Source organism: Sapajus apella, unplaced genomic scaffold (assembly GCF_009761245.1).
Source record: "Sapajus apella isolate SASKATOON/1434 unplaced genomic scaffold, GSC_monkey_1.0 scaffold37, whole genome shotgun sequence".
In the NCBI taxonomy this organism is placed as follows: Eukaryota; Metazoa; Chordata; class Mammalia; order Primates; family Cebidae; genus Sapajus; species Sapajus apella.
Window position 1 is genome coordinate 19,792,267 of NW_022436977.1, and position 23,540 is coordinate 19,815,806.

Sequence of the window (23,540 nt, forward strand, 5' to 3'; positions counted from 1 at the left end):
AATGTAATGGAATTCACAGCTTCATCGCCAGCATTGGGAGGACAGAGATGAAATTAGGGTCCTCCCTGCCCCCAAGCCCTGTGTACTGGACAGGGCATCCAGAAGGCACTGCCAGGCCAGTACTGCCTGTGTGACCAGGATGAGAAACAGGCACACCTCCCAGCCCTTCAGACCCTGGCAGCCCCCAAAGAAGCCCACTCAGAGCACTCACCAGCATCACCCTGTGTGGCTTCTCCAGAGCCCATAATCCCTTGGTGGTGGTGGTGGTGGTGGTGGGGGTCTTCCCTATCTACCCCCAGTAAGCAGCAACTTCTGGATCCTTTCTCTAACTAGTGCCACCCAGGCTTGCAGAGGCACTGAGACATGGCTGCTTGGTTCCTACCCCAGGAATTTGGATTTTCTTTTTTTTTTTTTAAAGATAAAGTCTTGTCCTGTTGCCCAGACTGGAGTGCAGTGGTGCGATCTCGGCTTACTACATTCCCGCCTCCAGGGTTCAAGCAAACTTCTTGCCTCAGCCTCCTGAGTAGCTGAGATTACAGGTGTGTGCCATTACACCTGGCTAATTTTTGTATTTTTAGTAGAGACAGGGTTTCACCATGTTAGCCAGGCTGGTCTCAAACTACTGACCTCTGGTGACCCACCCACCTTGGCCTCCCAAAGTGCTGGGATGACAGGTATGAGTCACCGTGCCTGGCCAGGAATTTACATTTTAATCAGCCCAGTTCAGGCTTTTATGAGAAAGATAAAATATTATTAAATATTTTTTGTTGAAATTTTCTCCGTCCGACAATGGATGTAATTCTGACACCTCATCCTTCGGTGGCTGCCTTATAACCAGGCTTGTAACACTGGACTTGGTGAATTTTGCAGGTTTCAGGGCTGCTCTGTATTGTTTAGCTTTAGTCAACCTTGAGCAATAATGTGGCCCAGAAAACAATTTGAGTTCAGTTTATAGGGAAAACTGTTTACACTTCCCAGCATACCAGAAGAAACACGTTCAGAAGCTGGTGTTTTAATTTTCTTGTAGATCAAGGATACAGCTTTTGGAAATTGCCCAGAGCCATTCTGAAATCAGATTCAAACAGGATTAAAGAAATTCTTGACCTCATTTTGTCATTTATTGAGCATTTCAGTGAGAAGAGAGAGATAGTCTCTGTGCTCAGGAAGCTTCCAGTGTTCTGTTGAGAAGTTACAGTTATCCCTCTCTATCTTCAGGGAATTGGTTCCAAGACACCTCTCAAGACACCCAAATCCACAAATACTCAACACCGTGATATAAAATGGTGTAGTATATGCAGGTTGCTTACACATGTCCTCCTGGTTATACTTAAAACCATCTCTAAATTACTTATAATACCTAATATAAATGTTATGCAAATATTTGTTACACTATTGTTTTTTATTTGGTCTATTTATTTGTATTTATTTTTTTGAGACAGTCTTGCTCTAGACGCCCAGGCTAGAGTACAGTGGCATAATTTTGACTCACTGCGACCTCCACCTCCTGGGTTCAAGCAATTCTCCCACCTCTGGCTCCCAAGTAGCTGGAATTACAGATGCACACCACCATGCCCCAGCTAGTATTTTGTATTTTTAGTAGAAATGGGGTTTCACTATGGTGACCAGGTTGGTCTTGAACTCCTGATCTCACAGGTGATCTGCCCACTTCAGCCTCCCAAAGTGCTGTGATTATAGGCATGAGCCACTGCACCTGCCCTATTTTTTTTTTTTAATTGCTGTATTGCTTTTGTTTTTTCCAAGTGTTTTCAACCCACACAGTTGGTTCAATCTGCCCATGTGGAGCCCACAGATGTGGAGGGCTGACTTTAATTACAATTTAAAAAGACATCTTCAAATCAGCTCAGCCTTGAACAAACGTGGTTGCTAAATTACTGGCCTACTAGAACCTTTCTGGAAAAGAACAGGGGCCCACAGCTAGATGTCTCAGCTAAGGGGTTCAGGCCAGGGTTTGTCAGGTGCAGGATAGCTGCCTTGTTCAGTAAGATCAATAAATAAAGAAAATGAATAGTAAGAATTCTAGTAACTTTTCTAGGTATTTCTCTATTACTCAAAAGCAAGGTCAGTTTGTTACAATAATTTTTTTGTTGTTTTTGACACGGAGTCTTGCTCTGTCGCCAGGCTGGAGTGCGGTGGCACAATCTCAGCTCACTGCAACTCTGCCTCCCAGGTTTAAGCAATTCTCCTGCCTTAGCCTCCCAAGTAGTTGGGACTACTTAGAATAATTTTAATTGAATGTCTTATACCTATATATCAGGTTTTTTCCCTTAATTATTCCCAATAGTCCTGGTTGCATTCAGTTATAGGGAATTTTAAATAACTGCTTAACATTTTATTACTTCATACATTTTATGCAGTAGTCTCTCATCATAGCCTCTACTTCTTTTGAAGTACTTCTTACCATTGTAATTAATTCACTGACAATGTCTGATGCCTGCCTTGTTCACTGTACGTTCCGGCACCCAGCTTAGCACCTTGTGAGTGAAGAATGGCCCAGGAAGATGTTTACCAGATACTGTTAGGTGAGAAGAACAAGAGTTATGCAGTATCACTCTTTTCTGGTTTTAAAAATCATCTATACATGTATGAAGAACTAGAAGGTTAAACACTAAAGGATTTTTTTCTTTAGTTTCTGTATTTTCTAGTACTCTATTTTGTAATAAATGAAAATAAAAATGTACATGTAACCATCTGTTTAAAAACTTAACTACTTACATCTACAAAAGGAAAAACAGCAGTATATTGGAGAAACCAGACAATACTGCAAACAAATCATCAAAATTAACATCATCGATAATGTACAGATGTCATGTGCCTTCACCTGTGATCCTCTGAGGACACAGTGCCCCCATGTAGTGCTCCATTGGTGATACATAACCTGAATCTATCATGACAAAACATCAAATATAAGTCCAGGAATGAAATGTTCAATAAAATAATTGGTCTCTACTCTTCAAAAATGTCAGGGTCAAGAAAGATTGAGAAACTTTCAAGAAGCTTAAAAGACATGGCAACTAAATGAAATGTGTGACCCTATAGTGGATCCTGTAATGGGGCAAATTACCATATAGGACATCACTGGGACAGTATACAAAATTCACTGGATGACAGATTGGAATACTGTATCAGTATTAAATTTCCTGAATTTGGTCATATAATAACCTTATTTGTAATAAATACTAAAGTATTAAGGGGTGAAAGGGACATTATGTATATAGCCTATTCTCAAACCACTCAAAAAAAAAAAACTGTATATATGTACAAGGGGCAAAGGAAGACAGAGAAAGCAAATGTGGCAAAATGTTAAAAATTAGTGAATCTGGATTTGAGCACATAAAATTTCTTTGTACTATTTCTGCAACTTTTCTGTATGAAATTATTTCAGAGTTTAATTAAAAAAGCAATCACCCAAAACCAACCACCCCTACAAAAAAATCAACACACACACACTTTCTTCCTAAAGTACAGTATTTTTTTAATGTGCCTTTTTGAAAAAAAAAATGAGCCTTACCTTATCAGGCATAAGTTTTTTTTTTTTTTTAAATATGAAATACAAACACAAATTTTAAAAGTGTGAAGCTGCAAACAGGCAAGTTCACATTTCAATTAATGTGAACAACTGAAAAAGGGTGTAGGGCAACTGTTAATCTCTTACAAGTTAGAAAATCCTTTTCTTAAATAAGTTTACATATAAAGTCAGGTCCTCCCGACTTAACGACAAGCGTGTAAGGTAATTTTTAAATATCTTCCAAGTTAGAAAATTCTTCTTTCTTAAATAAGTTTTCATATAAAGCCAAGTCCTTGTGACTTAACGATGGTTTTACAGTCTTAAGTGATTTTAGAAAGTGCTCTTGTGTCACTGTGGTTGTATCCAGTCCGTTTTCTTGCAGAGCCAGCAAAGCAGCCTATTAAGAGACAAGGAATAGAAAACAATTTCTTTTCTTTTTTCACAATACTTTAAACTCTGAATGCAAAATCTCAGCATCACTTCATCGGATTCTAATATTTATGCCGCTAAAAAGTTAAATAAGGTGATTAAAAATACACTTTGTAGACCATAACCTCTTTTACATTAATGGGAAAAAAGCCTTAAACGGGAAGAACAATTTGCTTTTTGTAGATTAATATATATGTTATGAACCCATATGTATTTTTAAAGATGAGAGAATATCTTCTTGATCCTGAAGAGTCTTTAGCCAGCGCTGATCATAAAGGAATAGATCAAACACATACCCTAAATGACCCAGCAATTCTGCTTGTAGCTGAGTATGTTTACAAATAGACATAAGTAGACATGTGAACTAGGAGACACGTACAAGACTGTTCACAGCGGCATAACTCATAACAGTAAAAAAGTAGAAACCTAGACACTCCAAAATAAAATAATGGATAAACAAATGTAGAATATTAATAGAATATTATAAACTATGCTACACATAAAACTATGAATAAATTTCTTTTTGGGTTAAAGAACCAGACAGAAAATAACATATGCCACATGCTTCCATTCATATAAAGTTCAAAAGCAGACAAAACTAATCTCCACTGTTGGAAGTCAGGAGAGAGGTTCCCTTCTGTGTGTGTGTTTTTTTTTTTCCTTGACAGTTGCTCTGTCACCCAGGCAGAAAGTACAGTAACACAATCTTGGCTCACTGTAGACTTGACCTCCAGGCTCAAATGATCCTCCCACCTCAGCCTCCTGAGTACAATTTAAAAAAAATTTTTTTTTTTTGAGACAGAGTCTTACACTCCGTCGCCAGGCTGGAGTACAGTAGCGCAATCTCGGCTCACTGCAACCTCCGCCTGCTGGGTTCAAACAATTCTCCTGCCTCAGCCTCTTGAGTAGCTGGGACTACAGGCGCGTGCCACCAAGCCCAGCTAATTTTTTGTAATTTTAGTAGAGATGGGGTTTCACCATGTTGGCCAGGATGGTCTCGATCTCTTGACCTTGTGACCTGACCACCTCAGCCTCCCAAAGTGCTGGGATTACAGGCGTGAGCCACCGCACCCAGCTTAAAAAATTTTTGTAGAGACAGGGTCTCCCCATGTTGCCCAGGCTGGCCTCAACTCCTGGGCTCAGGCAATCATCTGGCCTTGGTCCCAGCAAAGTGCTGGGATTACAGGCATGAGTCACTAAGCCCAGTCAATAGTCCCCTTTTGGAAGAAGGTAGGTGACAGAGGTTGGGAAAGGGCCCAAAGGAAGATTCTGGGGTGTTAATAATGTTCTATTTTTTTAATATAAGTAGTAATTATAAAAATGTGATCACTTTACGTTAATTCAATGAACTATAACCTTATGATCTGTCATTTTTCTGAATGTAATATTTAGTAAAATTTACGAAATAGGATATCTTAAAGTGGCTTACAGTATGTCCTGGCCATTGTCTACTCCTTCAGCTTTTTTTTTTTTTTTTTTTTTTTTTGGGATGGAGTTTCGCTCTTGTTACCCAGGCTGGAGTGCAATGGCGCGATCTCGGCTCACCGCAACCTCCGCCTCCTGGGTTCAGGCAATTCTCCTGCCTCAGCCTCCTGAGTAGCTGGGATTACAGGCACGCACCACCATGCCCAGCTAATTTTTTGTATTTTTAGTAGAGACGGGGTTTCACCGTGCTGACCAGGATGGTCTCGATCTCTTGACCTCGTGATCCACCCGCCTCAGCCTGCCAAAGTGCTGGGATTACAGGCTTGAGCCACCGCGCCCGGCCTCCTTCAGCTTTTTTTAAGGGACACGGTCTTATCCTGTCACCCAGGTTGGAGTGCAGTGGCAGGATCTCAGCTTACTGCAACCTCTGCTTCCCAGGTTCAAGTGATCCTCCCATCTCCACCTCCCAAGTAGCTGGGACTACAGGTGTGTACCACCACACTCAACTAATTTTTTTATTTTTTTATTTTCTAGAGATGGAGTCTTACTGTATTGCCCAGGCTGATCTTGAACTCCTGGGCTCAAGCAATCCTCTTGTCTTGATCTCCCAAAGTGCTGGGATTATAGACTCTAGCCACCACGTCTAGCCCACTTCTTCAGCTTTATTTCTTGAGATTCTCCACTCTAAGATTCAGTAATGTCACACCATCTCTTACCTTCAATCCTGTGCACATTTTATTCTCTCCACCTCAATCATTCCCCCTTCCCTACTTAGCTGGCTAACTCCTGATTTGTCCTTCCGATTTCAGTTTATATATCTCCTTTCTCAGAAAGCCTTCTCTGATGTGCCAAATCCCTGGGCTGGTGTCTTTCCTAGGTGCTCCCACAGTGCCCTAAACTTCCCCAACTCACTACATATTTTCAATTGCCAATTCAGTATTATGATTTGCCTCTCTACACCACTTACAATAAGCCGTGTGAGGGATGGGGCCACATCTGTGTTTCACATCACATGGTATCACACAGGCTTTTAATAAATACTGCTGAGTGAATGAAGATTTGAAAAGATGAAGAAATGTTTTGAACCACAGATTTCTTCACTAATTAACTTACTTCTGTGCAGAGGTTTCTAAGATCAGCTCCAGAAAAAAAACAGGTTTCTGCTGCCAGGTTTTCTAAGGAGACATCAGGCCCTATTGGCATGGTTTTTGTGCAAACTTTTAAAATAGAAAGCCTGCCCTGGAACAAAATAAAAAACAATATATTTTAAATTTTATAACACTTATGCCTGACACAATGATTTATTAATTTTTTTCTTTTCTTTTTTTTTTACTGTCACTCTTAGGTTATGCTTAAGTTACTCACAACTAATTATTAAAACATTTTTACTTTGAGTTTTCTTTCACATAACAGACAAAGTATATACAGGGGTTAGAAAGACTAAGTTATCAATGGCCCATATGACAGTAGTAAAAATAATGACATCATGAAAAGCTTATGACTTTTTTTTTTTTTTGAGATGGAGTCTTGCTCTGTCACCCAGGCTGGGGTACAGTGGCATGACCTTGGCTCACTGCAACCTCCACCTCCCAGGTTTAAGCGATTCTCCTGCCTCAGCCTCCCGAGTAGCTGGGATTACAGGTGCCTGCCACCATGCCCAGCTAATTTTTGTATTTTTAGTAGAGACAGGGTTTTACCATGTTGGCCAGGCTAGTCTCGAACTCCTGACCTAAGGTGATCTGCCCACCTTGGCCTCCCAAAGTGCTAGGCGTACAGATGTGAGTCACCATGCCTGGCTGAATCTCTCTTTTGGGTACAAATAATATTATTAGACATGGCTTAAGAAGCAAATACATGAATTAACAGATACAACTTAAAGGCATAATAGACATTAAATTTCATTTTTCTATCCCTTCAAGACTTAATAAAAGCTCAAAGAACAAAAAATTTCACTCTGTGTCTTTACCCTCCCTGTCAATGGCTCTGGATGTTAAGGAAAACAATTTACTGGTTGACCATGATACATTACATAATCTCTGTAATCTCAGATTTCTGCACTGTACTGTTAAGAATGCTGACTCGGATCATCTTCAAAGCCCTTTTAACACTTGAGGATTCTTCCACTCTAGTTGCAAAATAATGCTGAGTAGACTCAGTATTTACAGTCTGCCACAACATAAAATAACTATCTTACATTTAGGCTTCTGTTCTCTGTGAACAGGACCAGAATATCCAGCAAAGGCAGATCAAAATTATGATGTTATGAAAGGCCTCCAGGCAAGGAAGAAGGTAGAACTCAGTGTGAGTGGAACATCATGGACAGCTATATCCAGGTTGGAATTCGATTCTGCTGAGCACACACAGTAAATGTGTACAATGATTACCTTGTGATCTGGAGGAGGGATATAGATGATCTTATCTAATCTTCCAGGTCGTAACAAAGCAGCATCTAACACATCAGGTCTATTTGTTGCTGCAACAATCATGATACTTCGGTTAAAAACTTCTTGAAACTCTGAGGGCAAACACACAACACAAAGTAATGTCAATCAGTTGTTAAATTTTTTAAAAATTATAAATCAGAATATCTATTTGAATTCAAATTGGGATATGCTTTTCCTGGGATCAGAGTGCTTACATCCCCTTTCCAGGGGATTTTTGTGTGTATGGCTAAGGAAGTAGCTGAGAGACATTTCTCCATATGAGAACCTATGAAAAACCTTATCCCAAAGGAAAGAACACCCATCTAGTGACCTGAGAGCACCTGAGCCTCCAATGAATGATTACAACTTAAACGGACTACTTGAAAAGACAGATACATATAACCAACAGGTGGAGATGTATGGCTATAGAAAGTCTTGACTCTCATATCTCAAAAGAGGGAGATTTACTCTACTTTTTATTTTTCTTTGAAATAATGACAAATCCTGGATAAAGAAATATCTAAACAGAGAAAGGCTACCATATACTAAGCATTCAAAATCATTTGTTGGATCATCAGGCAGCTATCCAGTGACATAATCCCTCAAATTACAAAGTTCCCTATATTTACAAGTATTTTAGCAGATGCTGGGTGAATACCTATCAGATGTTATAGAAGGAATTCCTGCATTATGAAATGATTTGATTAGATAACCTCGTGGGTACCTCTTAATTCTAGTATGACATGCTCCTAAGGAGTGTATGCAACAATTCCATGCAATGATTTTTAAAATAAGAAATGAATGAGACAAGAGAGAAATAGAAGGTAGCAGGGATAATTTAAAGCTACCAAGCTCTACCTGGAGAAGAGACTCAGAAAGAGAGGGAGGGAACTTTCCAAAGGCCATTTTAATTCATTAAAACCAAGGAAACCCATTCCTCAAGAAAAGTGGAAATTTTCCATTAGTAAGATTATTGTAAATAATAATCTTTGTTTCTCATTCATTCATTCATTCACTCATTCAGAGATGGGGCCTTGCTATGTTGGCCAGGCTAGTCTCAAACTCCTGGCCTCAAGCAATCCTCGTACCTTGGCCTCCCAAAGTGCTGGGATTACAGGCATGTGCCACTGTGCACAGCCTACATATAAATTTTTAGAAAGAAATGAATACTGGTTTCTTAGAACATGGAAACAAGAAAAAACTCCCTTCTCTATCAGCAGTAAGTAAAATTATATTTCTCATTCTGTTTAAGATAATTTATTATAAAATGTACCTCACCTTTCCTAGCCAAATCACAATTCTTATTACTTCTAAAAGTCCAAAGTCAAAATGAAATTATATAAATCTTTCTATGAGATGAATTCAGCATAGGAAAAGCTACAGCACATAGGCATTCTATTTAATGTTGGCCTGGATTTTAGGTGCATTCTGGCTAATAAATACCTCTTCATTTTTTCAGCTCCTTGTATTTACCCTGTTGACTTGATTTATTTCCTCTTCTCTCTATTGTCTTAAGTCCAACACCATCTAATTCATTCAGGAGAACAGAAAGAACTCGTTCTTGAACATCACATCCTGTCTTGCTGGTTGAGCGAGCTCCCAAAATTGAATCAATTTCATCCAAAAACACAATTGCTGGAGTGCTTGCTCTTGCTTGTCGAAATATCTTTTGTTAGGAAAAAATATTAAAAAGCATTATGTTATACATTAGTCATATGAATGTATGCTCTCTACATTGCTATTCATAATCTTTTTAAGGCAGAGTCTTGCTCTGACACTCAGTTTGGAGTGCAGTGGTGCAATCTCAGCTTACTGCAACCTCTGCCTCCCAGGCTCAAGCAATTCCTGTGCCTCAGCCTTCCGAGTAGCTGAGATTACAGGTGTACACCACCATGCGCACCTAATTTTTTGTATTTTTAGTAGAGATGGGGTTTCGCCGTGTTGGCCAGGCTGGTCTTGAACTCCTGGCCTCAAGTGATTGATCCACCTTGGCCTCCCAAGTGCTGGGATTACAGCTGGGAGCCACCAAACCTGCCCACTTTTTATAATTTTTAAAATATATAAAAAAAGATTCTAAATGTCTAGGAATTAGGAAACGAGTAAAGAGAACAAGAAACAATGGAGTATTTTATGAGTTAAAAATCATATTTTCAAAGAATAATTAATACTATGTAATTTCAAAAGTGGCAATATTAAGTTTAAAAGGCAGGATAAAGCTATAGATACATAAAACCTACCCTTGATTTAAAACAGAAAAAAAAAAGGAAATTTGCCAAAATGTTAATACTAGGTAGAAGCATTATGAAGGACTTCATATTTACAGTTTCCTATGTTTTCTCAATTTTCAATAAACATGTATAACATTTTTTAACTGGAAAAAAACCTAGTAATATTTTTTAAAAGTAAAGTTTGTCCACAAGACATGAAATAAAAACTCGATAGTAAATTTAAACGTATGGGGAAATAAACAAACCTGAGACAAGACTTTTTCTGAATCTCCAACAAATGGTGAAAAGAGATCAGCTCCACTCACTGAAACAAAAGAGCAGTGACAGCTTGTGGCCAGGGCCCTCACCAGAGTGGTTTTAGCACATCCAGGGGGCCCATAGAGAAGAACTCCCTTTGGTTGTGTCAGGCCCATCCTAACAAATTCCTTAGGGAATTTCAGAGGCCACTCAATGCTCTGAAAGTACACAAAAAGAGTTGTTTTAGTATAATAATAAAATGGCAAATCATCTAGTAGATTCATTTGTTCATTCAACAATTCTCAGGCTCCTATTATGAGCTGGAAACAGTCCATACTGCACACTGCAGAGAGCTTATAACTGAGTCAGGTGACATTACTTCCTGCTTAAAATCCTTCGACGATTTACCATTAGGACTAGAATAAAATCCAAATCTAAACTCCTTACTCACCACAGCTGACAAGGCCTTTTGTAATCTATCTATCAAACACCTGGTTTGTTCCCATATTAGGGCCTTTCCTTGCTTTTCTCTCTGCCCGAATGTTCCCCTGAGATCTTCATGTGGCTATTCCTCATCGCTCAGGTCTCAGTGCCGGTGTCAATTCCTTGGAGAAGTCTTTCCTAACAACCTGGTTAAAGCAGAACCCCCTCCTCCTACTCACTCTCTGTGCTACTGCCCAGCCTTTACTTTTAAAGCACTTATTCACTATTATTATTTTTCCATATTGAAAGGTTTGTCATTCTGCTCTGCTAGAATATGAGCAAAGCTTACCTCAAAATCCCCAGCACACCTAGAATGCCAACTACCCAAAGGAGGCACTCAATAACTGTAAACTGAATAGTGAATGAGTCCTCATTGCCTTTAAGGTAAATGGTTTTTAGTAACTATTATAATCATCATTTTACAGATGCAAAAACTAACGCTTTAAAAAAGTTAAGTAATTTGCCCAGGTCTTACTGCTAATGAGGTGGCAGAACCAATTCTGACCCCAGGCAATGTAATTCAAGAGCACCAGCAAGTATCAACGGCCTTCAAGTACAGGTAGCAGTCGGATCACAACAGGCCTTGAAAGCTTTATTCTACTCTGAGAAAGCAGTATGGAGAACCGACTGGAAGGAAATGAAACTAGAGTCCGGGAGACCAGTTGGAAGCTTCTTGCAATGATTCAGCCTGCAAAAACAGTAAGCCTGGAGTGTCACAAGCAGTGAAGATGATGTGGATGGGATAGATATTTGAAACCTAAAACAGAATTGTACTTTACATAGGGACAAAGTTCTAATGCTATGCCTTTAGGGGACAGATTATTGATTTAAGGGATGGGGTTGTAAATTCTGGCTGTATTCATTGAGGGAGGGAATCTAGGTGTGAGGGCAGAGCTGACTAGCTAACTTTGGACATGCTTAGTTTGGCATCCCCGGGGTTATCCAGTAGACAGGCTGTGAAATAGTTCTGATAATCAGAAGAAATATATACTCTAGATAATACAGATTTCTGAGTCAACAGTTTTCAGGGGTCAGTTAATGCTGTGGACATCAAGATCAACATAAAATCACCCACAGCTCCAACACTCCAGGACCCTCCTGAAGCACTAACATTTAAGGGAAGGGAGAGGGAGGAAAAAGAAAGGCAGGAAAGCTTAATGTTTCAAAGCTAAGGAAACAGAGCGCTTCCACAGGAAGGTGTGGCTAATTTCTCTCATGTATCTTTTGTTTTTTTGTTTTTTGATGGCGGTCAGAGTTTTGCTCTTGTTACCCAGGCTGGAGTGCAATGGCGCCATCTCGGCTCACTGCAACCTCCGCCTCCTGGGTTCAGGCAATTCTCCTGCCTCAGCCTCCTGAGTAGCTGGGATTACAGGCACGTGCCACCATGCCCAGCTAATTTTTTGTATTTTTTTAGTAGAGACGGGGTTTCACCGTGTTGACCAGGATGGTCTCGATCTCTTGACCTTGTGATCCACCCGCCTCGGCCTCCCAAAGTGCTGGGATTACAGGCTTGAGCCACCGCACCCGGCCCTCTCATGTATCTTTTGAAGATTAAATGAGACAATGCATAAAAAACATTAGCGCATATTATACATGCTCTTATCCATGGACTCAAATATTCTAGGGTTCATTGGAGACAGAGCTCCTGGCTAAGATGAATAAATCATAATTATTACTTATGTATCAGTCTGTTATATGTGTGGTTAGAGAAACCTAGTTCATTAAGGCAGGATCACATGTAGGTGAATTGACGAAATCAATTTCTGAAACGAATGCAGGTGAGAAGATTTGAAGAGTTGTGTTCCACAGCTTCCACTGTAAAATCCACTATCAGGTAGCCATGTTGTTCATTTCAATCTTGTGCTTTTACCACTCCCTGTACTGCATCCATTTAATGTCTTTTAGATCAGAGATCTAGGCAAATTAAGACCTTCTACCTATATTTGGTACAGCCCAAACTAAGAATAGTTTCTACACTTTTAAGTGGTTGAAAAAAAAATCAAAAGAATATTTTCTGACGTGAAAATTATGTAATTTCAGTATCCATAAATTTTATCAGAATACAATTACTCATGTACATATGGTCTACAGCTGCTCTTGTGCTACAATGGCAGAGCTGAGTGGTTGTGACAGAGACTATGGATCACAAAGCTTAAAACATTTACTATGTGGCTTACTCCACAGAAAATCTGTTGACCCTTGTGTTTTAGATTACAATTTTTCTGCTTTTTTTTTTTTTGAGACAGAGTCATGCTCTGTCCCAGGCGGGAGTGCAGTGGTGTGCAACCTCCGCCTCCTGGGTTTAAGTCATTCTTCTGCCTCAATCTTCCAAGTAGCTGGGATTACAAGCTTGCGCCACCACACCCAGCTAATTTTTGTATTTTAGTAGAGATGGGGTTTCACGATGTTGGCCGGCTGGTCTTGAACCCTGACCTCGTGATCGGTCTGCCTCGGCCTCCCAAAGTGCTGGGATTACAAGCATGAGTCACTGTGCCTAGCCTATAAATTGGTTTTTTGTTGCTTTTTTTTAAGACACAGGATCTTGCTCTGTTGCAAGGCTGCAGTACAGTGGTGCAATCATGGCTCACTGTAGCCTTGATCTCCTGGGGTCAAGGCTCAAGTGATCCTCTGAGTAGATAGGACCACAAGCACATGCCACCACACCTGGGTAATTTAAAAAAATTTTTTGTAGGCCAAGCACTGTGGCTCATGCCTGTAAATCCTAGCACTTTCTGGGGAGTCTTACTATGTTGCCCAGTCTGGTATTGAACTCTTGACCTCAAGAGAGTCTCCTATGTCAGCCTCCTGAAGTGCTAAGGTTACAGGTTATAAACCATTTTTTTTTTTTTTTCAGACAGGGTTTTGCTCTGTCACCCAGGCTGGAGTGCAGTGGCGGGATCTTGACTCACTGCAACCTCCACCTACCAGGTTCAAGTGATTCTCCTGCCTCAGTCTCCTGAATAGCGAAGATTACAGGCACCTGCCAGCATGTCCAGCTAATTTTTGTATTTTTAGTAGAGACAGGGTTTCACCATGTTGGCCAGGCTGGTCTTGAACTTCCAACCTCAGGTGATCCACCCACCTTGGCCTCCCAAAATGCTGGAATTACAGGTATAAGCCACTGAACCTAGCCCTAGGTTATAAACTCTTTTTTTTTTCTTTTAAACAGAGACAAGGGCTTGTTATGTGGCCCAGGTTGGTTTTGAACTCCTGAACTCAAGCAATCCTCCTCCTTTGGCCTCCCAAAGTGCTGAGATTACAGGCATGAGCCACCACACCCAACCTTAGGTTATAAACTCTTTAAAGCAAAAACAAAAAGAGGGTTGAGATGGGAAATTATGAAAAACAATTTAGACATCCATAGAAGTCGAATTAAATAAGGACTGAAAAACAATCATTGGATTTAGATGTTAGGATCACATCAGTGATAGGAGCAAGAGCAGTTTCAGTGCAGTATGTTATCATAAATGCACAGAATATTAATCTGTAATATCCTACTGACTTAAGCAGATTATCTGTCTTACCTGCTGTAACTTCAGTTTTACATCTTCAAGGCCACCAATCTGCTCCCAGTCAACAGGCTTGATATCCATCAATCCAATGACGCTTCGAAATGATGAGGGTTGAATATTTTTAAAAGCTTCAAGGAAGTCTGTTTCATCAATCATAGGATTGTCCTGGTTCTGAAGAAATACACCCAAAAAAGCAAAATTAAACCAAAAATTGGGTTGGTCTTTTTTATAGCACAATTCATTTTTTTTCATCTTCTTTTGGATTTGTATTTTGTAATTATAAAAACAATTTATATACATAGTACAAAGAATTAAATGTCTCCTTACTAATTCCTGTCAGAATTCATCCCCCAAAGATGTCAACAGTTTGTGTATTCTTCCAGTATGTTATGATAAAAAGCATACATATGCTTTTAGCATACATATGCATATCCTTTAAAACAGACACACAATGGCACCATACTATACATATCTATCTGTACTTTTCTTCTTTCACCTATCTTAGAGATCTTTTCCTGTCAACTAATACAGTTCTACGTCACTCTTGACAATTCCATAATACACTATCAAATTTACCCCAACTACACCTTTCTGACAAACATTAGGTCATCTCCTGTCTTTTGATATTAACAACAAAGCTGCAATGAAAAAGTATTTGTGCTTATGTTCAAGTATTTATTTATTTGTTTATTTTGAGACAGGTCTCACTCTGTTGCCCAGGCTGGAATGCAGTGAGCTCACTGTAGTCTCCCAGGCTCAAGTAATCTTTGCACCTCACCCTCGAGAGTAGCTGAAACTACAGTGTGTGCCACCATACCTGGCTAATTAAAAAAAAATTTTTTTTGTAGAGACAGGGTCTTCCTATGTTGCCCAGGCTGGTCTGGAACTCCTGGGCTTGAGCAATCCTCCAATCTCAGTCTCCCAAAGTGCTAGGATTACAGGCATGAGCCACCATGCTCAAATTCATGTTCAAGTATTTTATGTAATAATTTCCTCAAAGTAGAATTACTGGGTTTACAAGTACACACATATACAATTTTGACAGCTATTACCAAATTGTCCTCAAAGAAAGCTGCATCAGTTTATTTTCCTTCGATAATATGAGGCTGTGTTCTCTCCACATCTCTCCAATACTGGACATACTAAACTCTATTTTTTTCTTGGCGGAGTCTCACTCTGTACCCAGGCTGGAGTGCAGTGCAGTGATTTTGGTTCCCGGCAGCCTCCACCTTCTGGGTTCAAGTGATTCTTGTGACTCAGCCTCCCAAGTAGCTGGAATTTACAGGCATGCAAAACCACACCCAGCTAATTTTTGTCTTTTTAGTAAAGACAAGGTTTCCCGATGTTGGTCAGGCTAGTCTCAAACTCCTGACCTCAAGTGACCCACCCATCTCGGCCTCTCAAAGTGCTGGGATTACAGGCGTGAGCCACTGTGCCTGGCCCATTACCAAACTCTTAAAATGTCTGCTAATATGACAGGAAGAACTGGTACTCATTCATTACTATGTTAACTAAATTTCTTCAATTCAGAATGAGGTAGAGGGAATATTGGAATTAGAAAAGTCACCTTTTTTGCAATCATGACCGTAAAGGTTGTTTTGAGCAAGAATTGGAGGCTACATTGCGGAGAGTAAAAATTTATTTATTAATGAGACAGGGTCATGCTCTGCTGCCCAGGCTGGAGTGCAGTGGCATTGAGGCAATAGCTCACAGAGCCTCAAATACCTGGGCTCAAGTGATCCTCCTATCTCAGCCTCCTGAGCAGCTGGGACTACAGGTGTAAGCCACTGTGCCCAACCTGAAAGTCTGATGAGGAGCAGGATATCTTGAAGTGTCTCCCCACAGATTTCTTATTACTGGCAAAGGGAAAAATAGCAGTTACACAGTAGAGAAATTACACACTGCCTGAACTAGTTGATAAATATTAGTATCACCAGTAAGGAGCCAATGAATGCTCTGTACCTCTCTCTACATGTGAGGCTATAAGTACACAACACTATACATGACCATAGTGTGGTTACATATGGGAACGTTGCTGTTCTTAGGAAACAGACATTAAAATGTTAAGGGATAAAGTGTCATGATATATGCAACCCATTTTCTCAAATGGTCCAAAATAGATAAATACTATGTACATATAAATACATACATACAGAGATGAGAGAAAGAAGAGAAGAAGAGGTGAGCAAGAAAGAGCAAAAGAGAATGACAAGGCTGTTTTGGCAAAATGTAAAAAAGTGGTGAATTTGGATAAAGGGTTTAGTGGAAGTTCTTTGTAACTATCTTGCAACTATCCTATTAGTTTTAAATTATTTCAAAATAAAGACAATTTTAAAAGAAATCAAGACTGAAGATTTTTCATGTTTATTGGCATTCCTTTTATTGTCAACTACCTGTTCATATCTTATTACCCATTTTCTCTTGGACTGTTGGTCTTTTCCTAATGATTTGTAGAAGTTCCTTCCATTATCAAAGAAATTGGACTAAAAGTATTTTTCCTAGTCTGACTTGACTTTACAGTATTGTTTTGCCATCCCCAAATGGTCAAATCAGCAAATAATTTACTTTTTGGCTAATAGGGTTTACATTATGCCTAGAAAAGTCGTCTTCACTCTCAGGTTATATTTTGGAAACTCTTTACACTCTCCTTGATCATTCTAGTGAAGCACATTTTTTTTCTGTTAAAAAGTCCTGACAGTTTTATTAAAAATATCTGTGCTATATTTATTAAAGTATTTGTCTTCTTATATCCAATTCTAAATATTTAGTTGTCCACAAATTCCCATTTTCAAAAATATACTATCTTCTCGTATTTTTGTAAATTGATGTAAGTGAATCTTATGTATAGAGCTATTCTGTATAGTATTCTCCCAGAAGTGTTAACAATTGTCATCTCTGGGAAGTGAGATTTCAGGCAGGCAGCTCTTTATGATTTTCTATCTTAATTTCTCATGAATAACACTATTATATAGTTTAAAAAACAGCCTTTTTAACTGGCTGACAGTATTAGATGTTAGGTATCTGATGCCCAAATACAAACTAATTTTTAGGTATCACCAACTAATATTTGAAAATCTCATTTATAGTTCAAGATCATGTGTGTGCAATTATTTGACTTGACTCTTTGGGCAAATACATTCTCTCCCCTCTGTGTATGTTTTAGTGTTTGAGAAACTACTTTTTTTTTTTTTTTGAGATGGAGTCTCACTGTGTCGCCCAGGCTAGAGTGCAATAATGCGATCTTGGCTCACTGCAATCTCTGCCTCCCAAGTTCAAGCGATTTTCCTGCCTTAGCCTCCTGAGTAGCTGAGATTACAGGTGTGAGACACCATGCCTGGCTAATTTTTGTACATTTAGTAGAGATGGGATTTCACCATGTTGGCCAGGCTGGTCTTGAACTCCTAATCTCGTGATTCACCCACCTCGGCCTCCCAAAGTGCTGGGATTACAGGCGTTAGCCACTGCACCCAGCCGAGAAACTACATCTCTAATCCTTTAATAGGAATACTTCACAAAAAGTTTAACAAACTGTAAGGTATCCGTTATCTGCCCTGGCACAGATAGAGATAGCGGCAGCCCCTCAGCTGGTGGGGGAAGGAATAAAAAATGGATCCGGTACCTTCCCAGATGTCTCTGTCCCTTCATCCTTTCTGCCTTTCTTTCTTCCACTTCCCCTGGGTTGTTTCTGAACTCAGCCATCACCTGTGGCAACTACATCTGAGCAGGCCCCTCCTGAAGTAGCAGTGGGCTCCACCCTGGGATGACAGCAGCTGACTGGTCCACCTAAGTCAGAGGTGCTTATGATCAAACCTGGAACTTCAAAGCAGAGGACATCCTAAATGTAAATCTCTCTTCCCATCTCCTGGTACTCTTATTGTCTCCCTCAAATGTCACGTATTCTCACACCTTTACACACAGAACTTTAAAACTTCAAGCAGTTTTGATCTAAACCTACAAGATGAAGACTTAAAAGATCACTAGAAGATCACATAACTCCTTCCCACCTTCGGTGTAACTGTAGAAATAAAGGAAGCGAGGCAAGGTATAAATTATTTAGGTAAAAAGGTCTTTCAAAATTTAGGATAATAAATCATTCTTCTGCAGTTTAAGATGAAAAGAAATTTGGATGTTACAAATAAGATTGAAAATTCTGTTTCAGAATCCTCAGTCTGCTGAAATCCATTTTTTTTTTTTTCTTTTTCTGAAGGGGTTTAAGGATTCAGGACTATTTATTATATATAAATAATGGATTTTCCAACCAACAGTGTTGAAAAATGTTATATTTAATCTAATACCTTAAATATTGTTAGGAAAGGTAGTCATGAATTACAGACATGCAGGTCAAGGGCAAGTTTAAATACAATTCCAGGTGCCCAATATTCTCCCAGATTAGAAAAGCTTATTTCTCCCGATACTTATTAAAAACAAAGGGAAAAACTGTATCTTGACAATGGAGAAATCTCACAGACACGACCTTATCCAAGAAATAAAAGTTAACTTCACCAGTGATAGAACAGAAACATATCATGTGCTTCCTAATAGATGCAATGAGAAAGACACAGGATCCTTTCTATTATATTCCTACCCAAAATGCAAAACCTGAATTGAATCATGAAGAAGCATTAGTCAAACCCAAACTGAGGAATATTTTACAGAACAACTCTTAGCTTGATCATTGTACTAAAGTCCTTGTTTTTCAGAAATATACACTTATGTTTTCGAGGGTAAAGAGGCATTATGGCTGCAGTATATTCTCAAATATTTCATTATATATATGTAAATTCACATGAAGAGAGAATGATAAAGCAAATGCTGCATTTGGAGAATCTGGGAGAAGAGATAGGGAAATTCTTTGCACTATTTTTGTAACTTCTAAATCTGAAATTGCCTCAAAATAAAAAAAATTCTTTGATTCTTCTGGGGCCACACTATTTCTTGGCTGCTCTGAGATTAAGCTCTAGGAGTTACTGCAAGAGTGGGGAACAAATTTACTCAGTAGACCTAGAGGACTCAGCCCTTTATTCCCACCCTCAATCATATACTATTTATATAGAGTTGAGATGTAAAATATATAAGCAACAGCTGTGGAAGCTATCAAATGTTCTGACGAAATGTACTTACCACTTTTGTTTAACCCCCAAATTAATCTGTTACACTAATAGAAAGATTAACATCGATGTTCATACATTAAAATACTTCTTACCTTCTCACTATGAAGGAGGGCATGCACGGCAGCCTCCCTACAGAGTGCTGACAGATCAGCGCCAACATAGCCAACTGTCATTTCCGCAAGAAGGCCCAAATCAACATGACTGGAAATGGGCATCCTTGAGGTAATCACTTGCAGAATTTCCTTTCTTTGTTTAAGTGTGGGAGTCCCAATGACCACCTATATGTAAAGAAAAAAAGTTTATTGTTTAAAATATATTATTTTTAAAGCTGATCTCAGGGTGGTAGAGAGCAGAATGACAGCCAACAGAGACTGGGAAGGGTTGGGGGTGACAGGATGAAAAGAGTACATGGGCTCATGGGTACAAACATACAGTTAGATAGAAGGAATAAGTGTAATGTTTGATGGCATAGTAGGGTGAATATAGATAACAATAATTTCTTATATATTTCAAAATAGCTACTAGAGAAAATCTGAAATATTCCCAACACTCAGATAAGAAATGATAACTGTTTGACGTGATGGATATCCTAAACACCCTGATTCGATAATTACACATTGTATGCATGTACCAAAATATCACATGTACCCCAAAACATGCACAATTATGTATCAATAAAAATAGATCAATTAAAAAAGAATCACTTCCAAAAAACTAATTATATGTGTGTGTGTGTGTGTGTGTGTGTGTGTGTGTATTTTTTTTTGTTTGTTTGTTTGTTTGTTTGTTTTGAGACACAGTTTCACTCTGTTGCCCAGGCTGGAATGCAGCAGGCACCATCTCAGCTCACTGCAACCTCCACCTCCCTGATTCTGGTCTGGTACCTCAGCCTCCTGAGTAGCTGGAACTACAGGGGCACACCACCATGCCCAGCTTATTTTTGTACTTTTAGTAGAGACAGGTTTTCACCATTTTGGCCAGGCTGGTCTCAAACTCCTAAGCTAAAGTAATCCACCCATCTCAGCCTCCCAAAGTGCTGGGATTACAGGCGTGAGCTACCACGTCCCACCAAAACAATATATATTTTTTATCCTGACAAACACGTATGTTAATTCAGTGAACCATTTTGGAACTAGTATTATGCACTTTCCGTATACCTTTGTTTCTGAATATGTGAAAATCCTAATATTACAAAGGAGTAACACTGGCTAGAAAGTTGCACAATGAAAATTCTATCTATGTCATTTAACAAGTTTTTTTTGTTTTTTTTTTTTAAGACAGAATCTTGCTCTGTCGCCAGGGACCGGTGCCGGTGCAAGTGCAGTGGCCCGATCTCAGCTCACTGCAACCTCCGCCTCCAGGCTCAAGCAATTCTCCTGCCTCAGCTTCCCGAGTAGCTGGGACTACAGGCACGCACCACCACGCCCAGCTAATTTTTGTATTTTTTAGTAGAGACAGGGTTTCACCATGTTGGCCTGGATGATCTCAATGTCGACCTCGTGATCCGCCCGCCTCAGCCTCCCAAAGTGCTGAGATTACAGGCTTGAGCCAGCGCACCCGGCCTAGTTTTTGTTCTTTTGAAGAACATACAAAGTTCTAAAAGCCAGGTTTAGACAGCTAGGCCCTGCCCTTAAGGACACAGGTACTAGATAGCGCAAGGAAGAAATCAACTCAAGTCCTGAATTGACTAAGCTAAAAGTGTGCAATTACCATTTCTCTTTAGAATCCTATCACAAAATAGAAATATCAGTCACTAAATTTCAAACTATTCTTTAGAATTCAAAAGTCAACTTAGAACCAAAGCTTATAAAATAGGACAGTTCTGAATATTCAACTTCCCCGACAACTCAGGGAGCAGTTGTGGGTACTTCCTCAATTATGGGATAGGATGCTGGTGTTATGACAAGGAATGAATAAATCCAGAAGAGTTAATGCCTGCTTCCATTTAGTTCTTCCCTGCCTTCACCCTTTTTATTTCAACACACTTACTTTTTGAGGCTACTTTAAATTCTCATTCCAAATCTATGAGTTTAACATGCCTGGAGGTGAACAAAATTCTCTTAAGAATTAACATTACTTCCATAGAGAACAAGTATCCCTCAGAATGAAAAGAAAAGAAAGAAAGAAAGGAAAAGAATTAACATTACTGATTATAAGACCCGCACAACAAAATTAACCTGTAACGGCGCCTCCCGCCCCCACTTACCAGAACAATTTGACTCTGGGTAAATACAGGTCCTGACTCACAGAGAACGTGTTCTCTGCATTGCTAAGAGTCCCACTCCAACCTCGCCGATGCCCAAACCTAAGAGGCAAACGCCTCAGGGGCACCCAACTGGCGCCAGAAGAGGCCGAGGTCCCACGGACAGTGGGCCAACCAGCCAGGCCCATTTACCTCGCGGTCAAATCTCCCGGGTCTGCGCAGCGCTGGGTCTACAGCGTCCGGTCGGTTGGTGGCTCCCACAACCACGACCTCGCGGTCCCCACTGGCGCCGTCCAGCAGCGTCAACACCTGGGCCACTACGCGGCTCTCAGGTGCTTGACTGCCCCGCCGGGGACACAAGGCGTCCACCTCGTCCAGGAAGAGGAGACTGGGCCCGCGACTGGCTAGCTCCCGGGCGCGCTGGAAGACCCGCCGCACGTTCTCCTCGGTCTCCCCAGGCCGGGAGCCCTGAAGCGCGGGGGCGCTGACTGCCAGCAGCTCCGCGCCCGCCTCGTGTGCCACGGCCCGCACCAGCTGGGTCTTGCCCACTCCGGGGGGTCCCGCCAGGAGCACTCCGCGGGGCACTGCTAAGCCCAGCGCCGCCAGGGTGCGGGGGTAGCGGAGCGGCAGGAGGAGGAGCTCCCGCAGCGAGTCGGCAGCCTCCGAAAGCCCCCCCAGGGGCACCTCAGACTGCGGCCGGGATTCAGATGGAGACTCCCCGCTGAGGCCGACGCGTGTACGAGGCGTGACCAGCCCAGCGGGGTCGGGGCTGGGCGTCCCGCCGACGATGTGCAAGGCAGCCACGGGGCCCGGAGCGCCCGGTGGAGCGACCACCACGTGGCCCAGGGAAACCGGTCGGTTTCTCAACAGCTCCTGCGCCGCCTCCAGCACCGCAGCTGTACTCGGGGCACAGGGCGCGCCTGCCCGCTCTCGCAACACCGGCCACACCGCGACGCGCCGCAGGGGCGGACAGGGCACTAGGAGGAGGTGGCTCAGGCTGAGACTCCTCCGCGATCTCGAAGCCGTGACCGCCACCCCGGGGCTTGCGCACAGCGGGTCCAGCTGCACAAAGCAGTCGGCTCTGTCCCGCCGAGGCCAGGCAGTACAGAGGCAGGAGCCGCCGTCAGGCAGGGAGATCTTCACTGCCGAGCCCAAACGCGCGCCCAGGGCGTGGAAGGCGGCCGGGCCCAGACGGCAGCGCTGGGTGCCCCGGTCTCTAACGTCTAAGGGTAGCAGCTTTAAGAGCGGCCCTTCGCAGAGGGGATCCAAATCCCGAGCCATTGCACCACAGATGAGCCAGCGAAAGAAAAGCCAGACAGGAAATCCCGGCCGGCAAAGAGCGGAACACCTAGCTCGCAGGCCGGAAGTAGGTTGCGCGCATGCGCTAGGCCAGATTGCGTAGTTGGCTGCTGAGTGAACGGGCCAATGGGAACGTTAGATGACGCTCTGACCCTTGGGTTAAGTTTTGGTGTCCGCTTTCGTGAAATCGAGTTGCCCGCCCCAGAACTTTGCCGAGATGGTCTTCATTACAGGTGTCTGGGAGGCGGCGTAAGCTAACTTCACTAGGTCATTAAGCATGTATTTTGGTGGTACATATATCTTGGAAGTCACCGGCGTTACATTCTGTTTTCCTGGCCTCCGAACTGGAACATCAGTACTGCCGCTGTTGAAATAGCAAACTAGAGACTTTGCTATTTTATGAAGAAACTCCAACTATCCCTATGGGCACAGAATTTTGGTTGCTCTGGTGCAGATGTCACAGGTGACTTGCAGTAGCTGAGAATACATCTTGGGACTTTCGATAACCGCGGTTCCAATCTGGCAGGTCCAGGCACAACCCTTCCTATGGAACAGCACCAGTATAGTGGGAGAGAAGCACAGTGTGGCACTTAAAATCCCTTGTAGAGAGGAAAGAAGGAAAACTAAGCTATCTGATGGATTTGTAGCACACTAATGGTACATT

General features: G+C 41.3%; 1 protein-coding gene across 4 annotated transcripts; it reads right to left on the reverse strand.

Annotated features, from left to right (window-relative positions):
• Positions 1 to 3,476: 3,476 nt before the first annotated feature.
• SPATA5L1 (spermatogenesis associated 5 like 1) lies at positions 3,477 to 22,965 on the reverse strand. Of its 4 annotated transcripts, none has more exons than XR_004274898.1 (8): positions 21,770 to 22,960; positions 19,467 to 19,652; positions 14,276 to 14,434; positions 10,277 to 10,486; positions 9,247 to 9,469; positions 7,765 to 7,895; positions 6,494 to 6,619; positions 3,477 to 3,923 (listed from the first exon to the last, which is right to left on the reverse strand). XR_004274898.1 is itself a non-coding variant. In XM_032297563.1 (8 exons), the coding sequence occupies exons 1-8, from the start codon at positions 22,856 to 22,858 to the stop codon at positions 3,756 to 3,758; spliced, it is 2,262 nt and encodes a 753-aa protein (XP_032153454.1). In that variant the 5' UTR covers positions 22,859 to 22,960; the 3' UTR covers positions 3,477 to 3,755. The 4 variants fall into 4 exon arrangements, 3 of the variants coding, with proteins under 3 accessions (XP_032153454.1, XP_032153455.1, XP_032153456.1); XM_032297563.1 differs by having other exon boundaries at positions 9,277 to 9,469; XM_032297564.1 differs by lacking the exon at positions 10,277 to 10,486 and having other exon boundaries at positions 9,277 to 9,469.
• Between the last annotated feature and the right edge of the window lie 575 nt (positions 22,966 to 23,540).

What these genes read in the sequence shown, in the direction of transcription:
- SPATA5L1 (XM_032297563.1), bottom strand. Translation starts at nt 22,858, where the DNA reads ATGGCTCGGGATTTGGATCCCCTCTGCGAAGGGCCGCTCTTAAAGCTG. An exon ending in TCCCTCCTCCAGATCACAAG is followed by an intron (nt 6,620 to 7,764) that starts GTAATCATTGTA and finishes ATTTTGTTCCAG; the next exon opens with GGCAGGCTTTCTATTTTAAA. An exon ending in TTAGAAACCTCTGCACAGAA is followed by an intron (nt 3,924 to 6,493) that starts GTAAGTTAATTA and finishes GTCTCTTAATAG; the next exon opens with GCTGCTTTGCTGGCTCTGCA.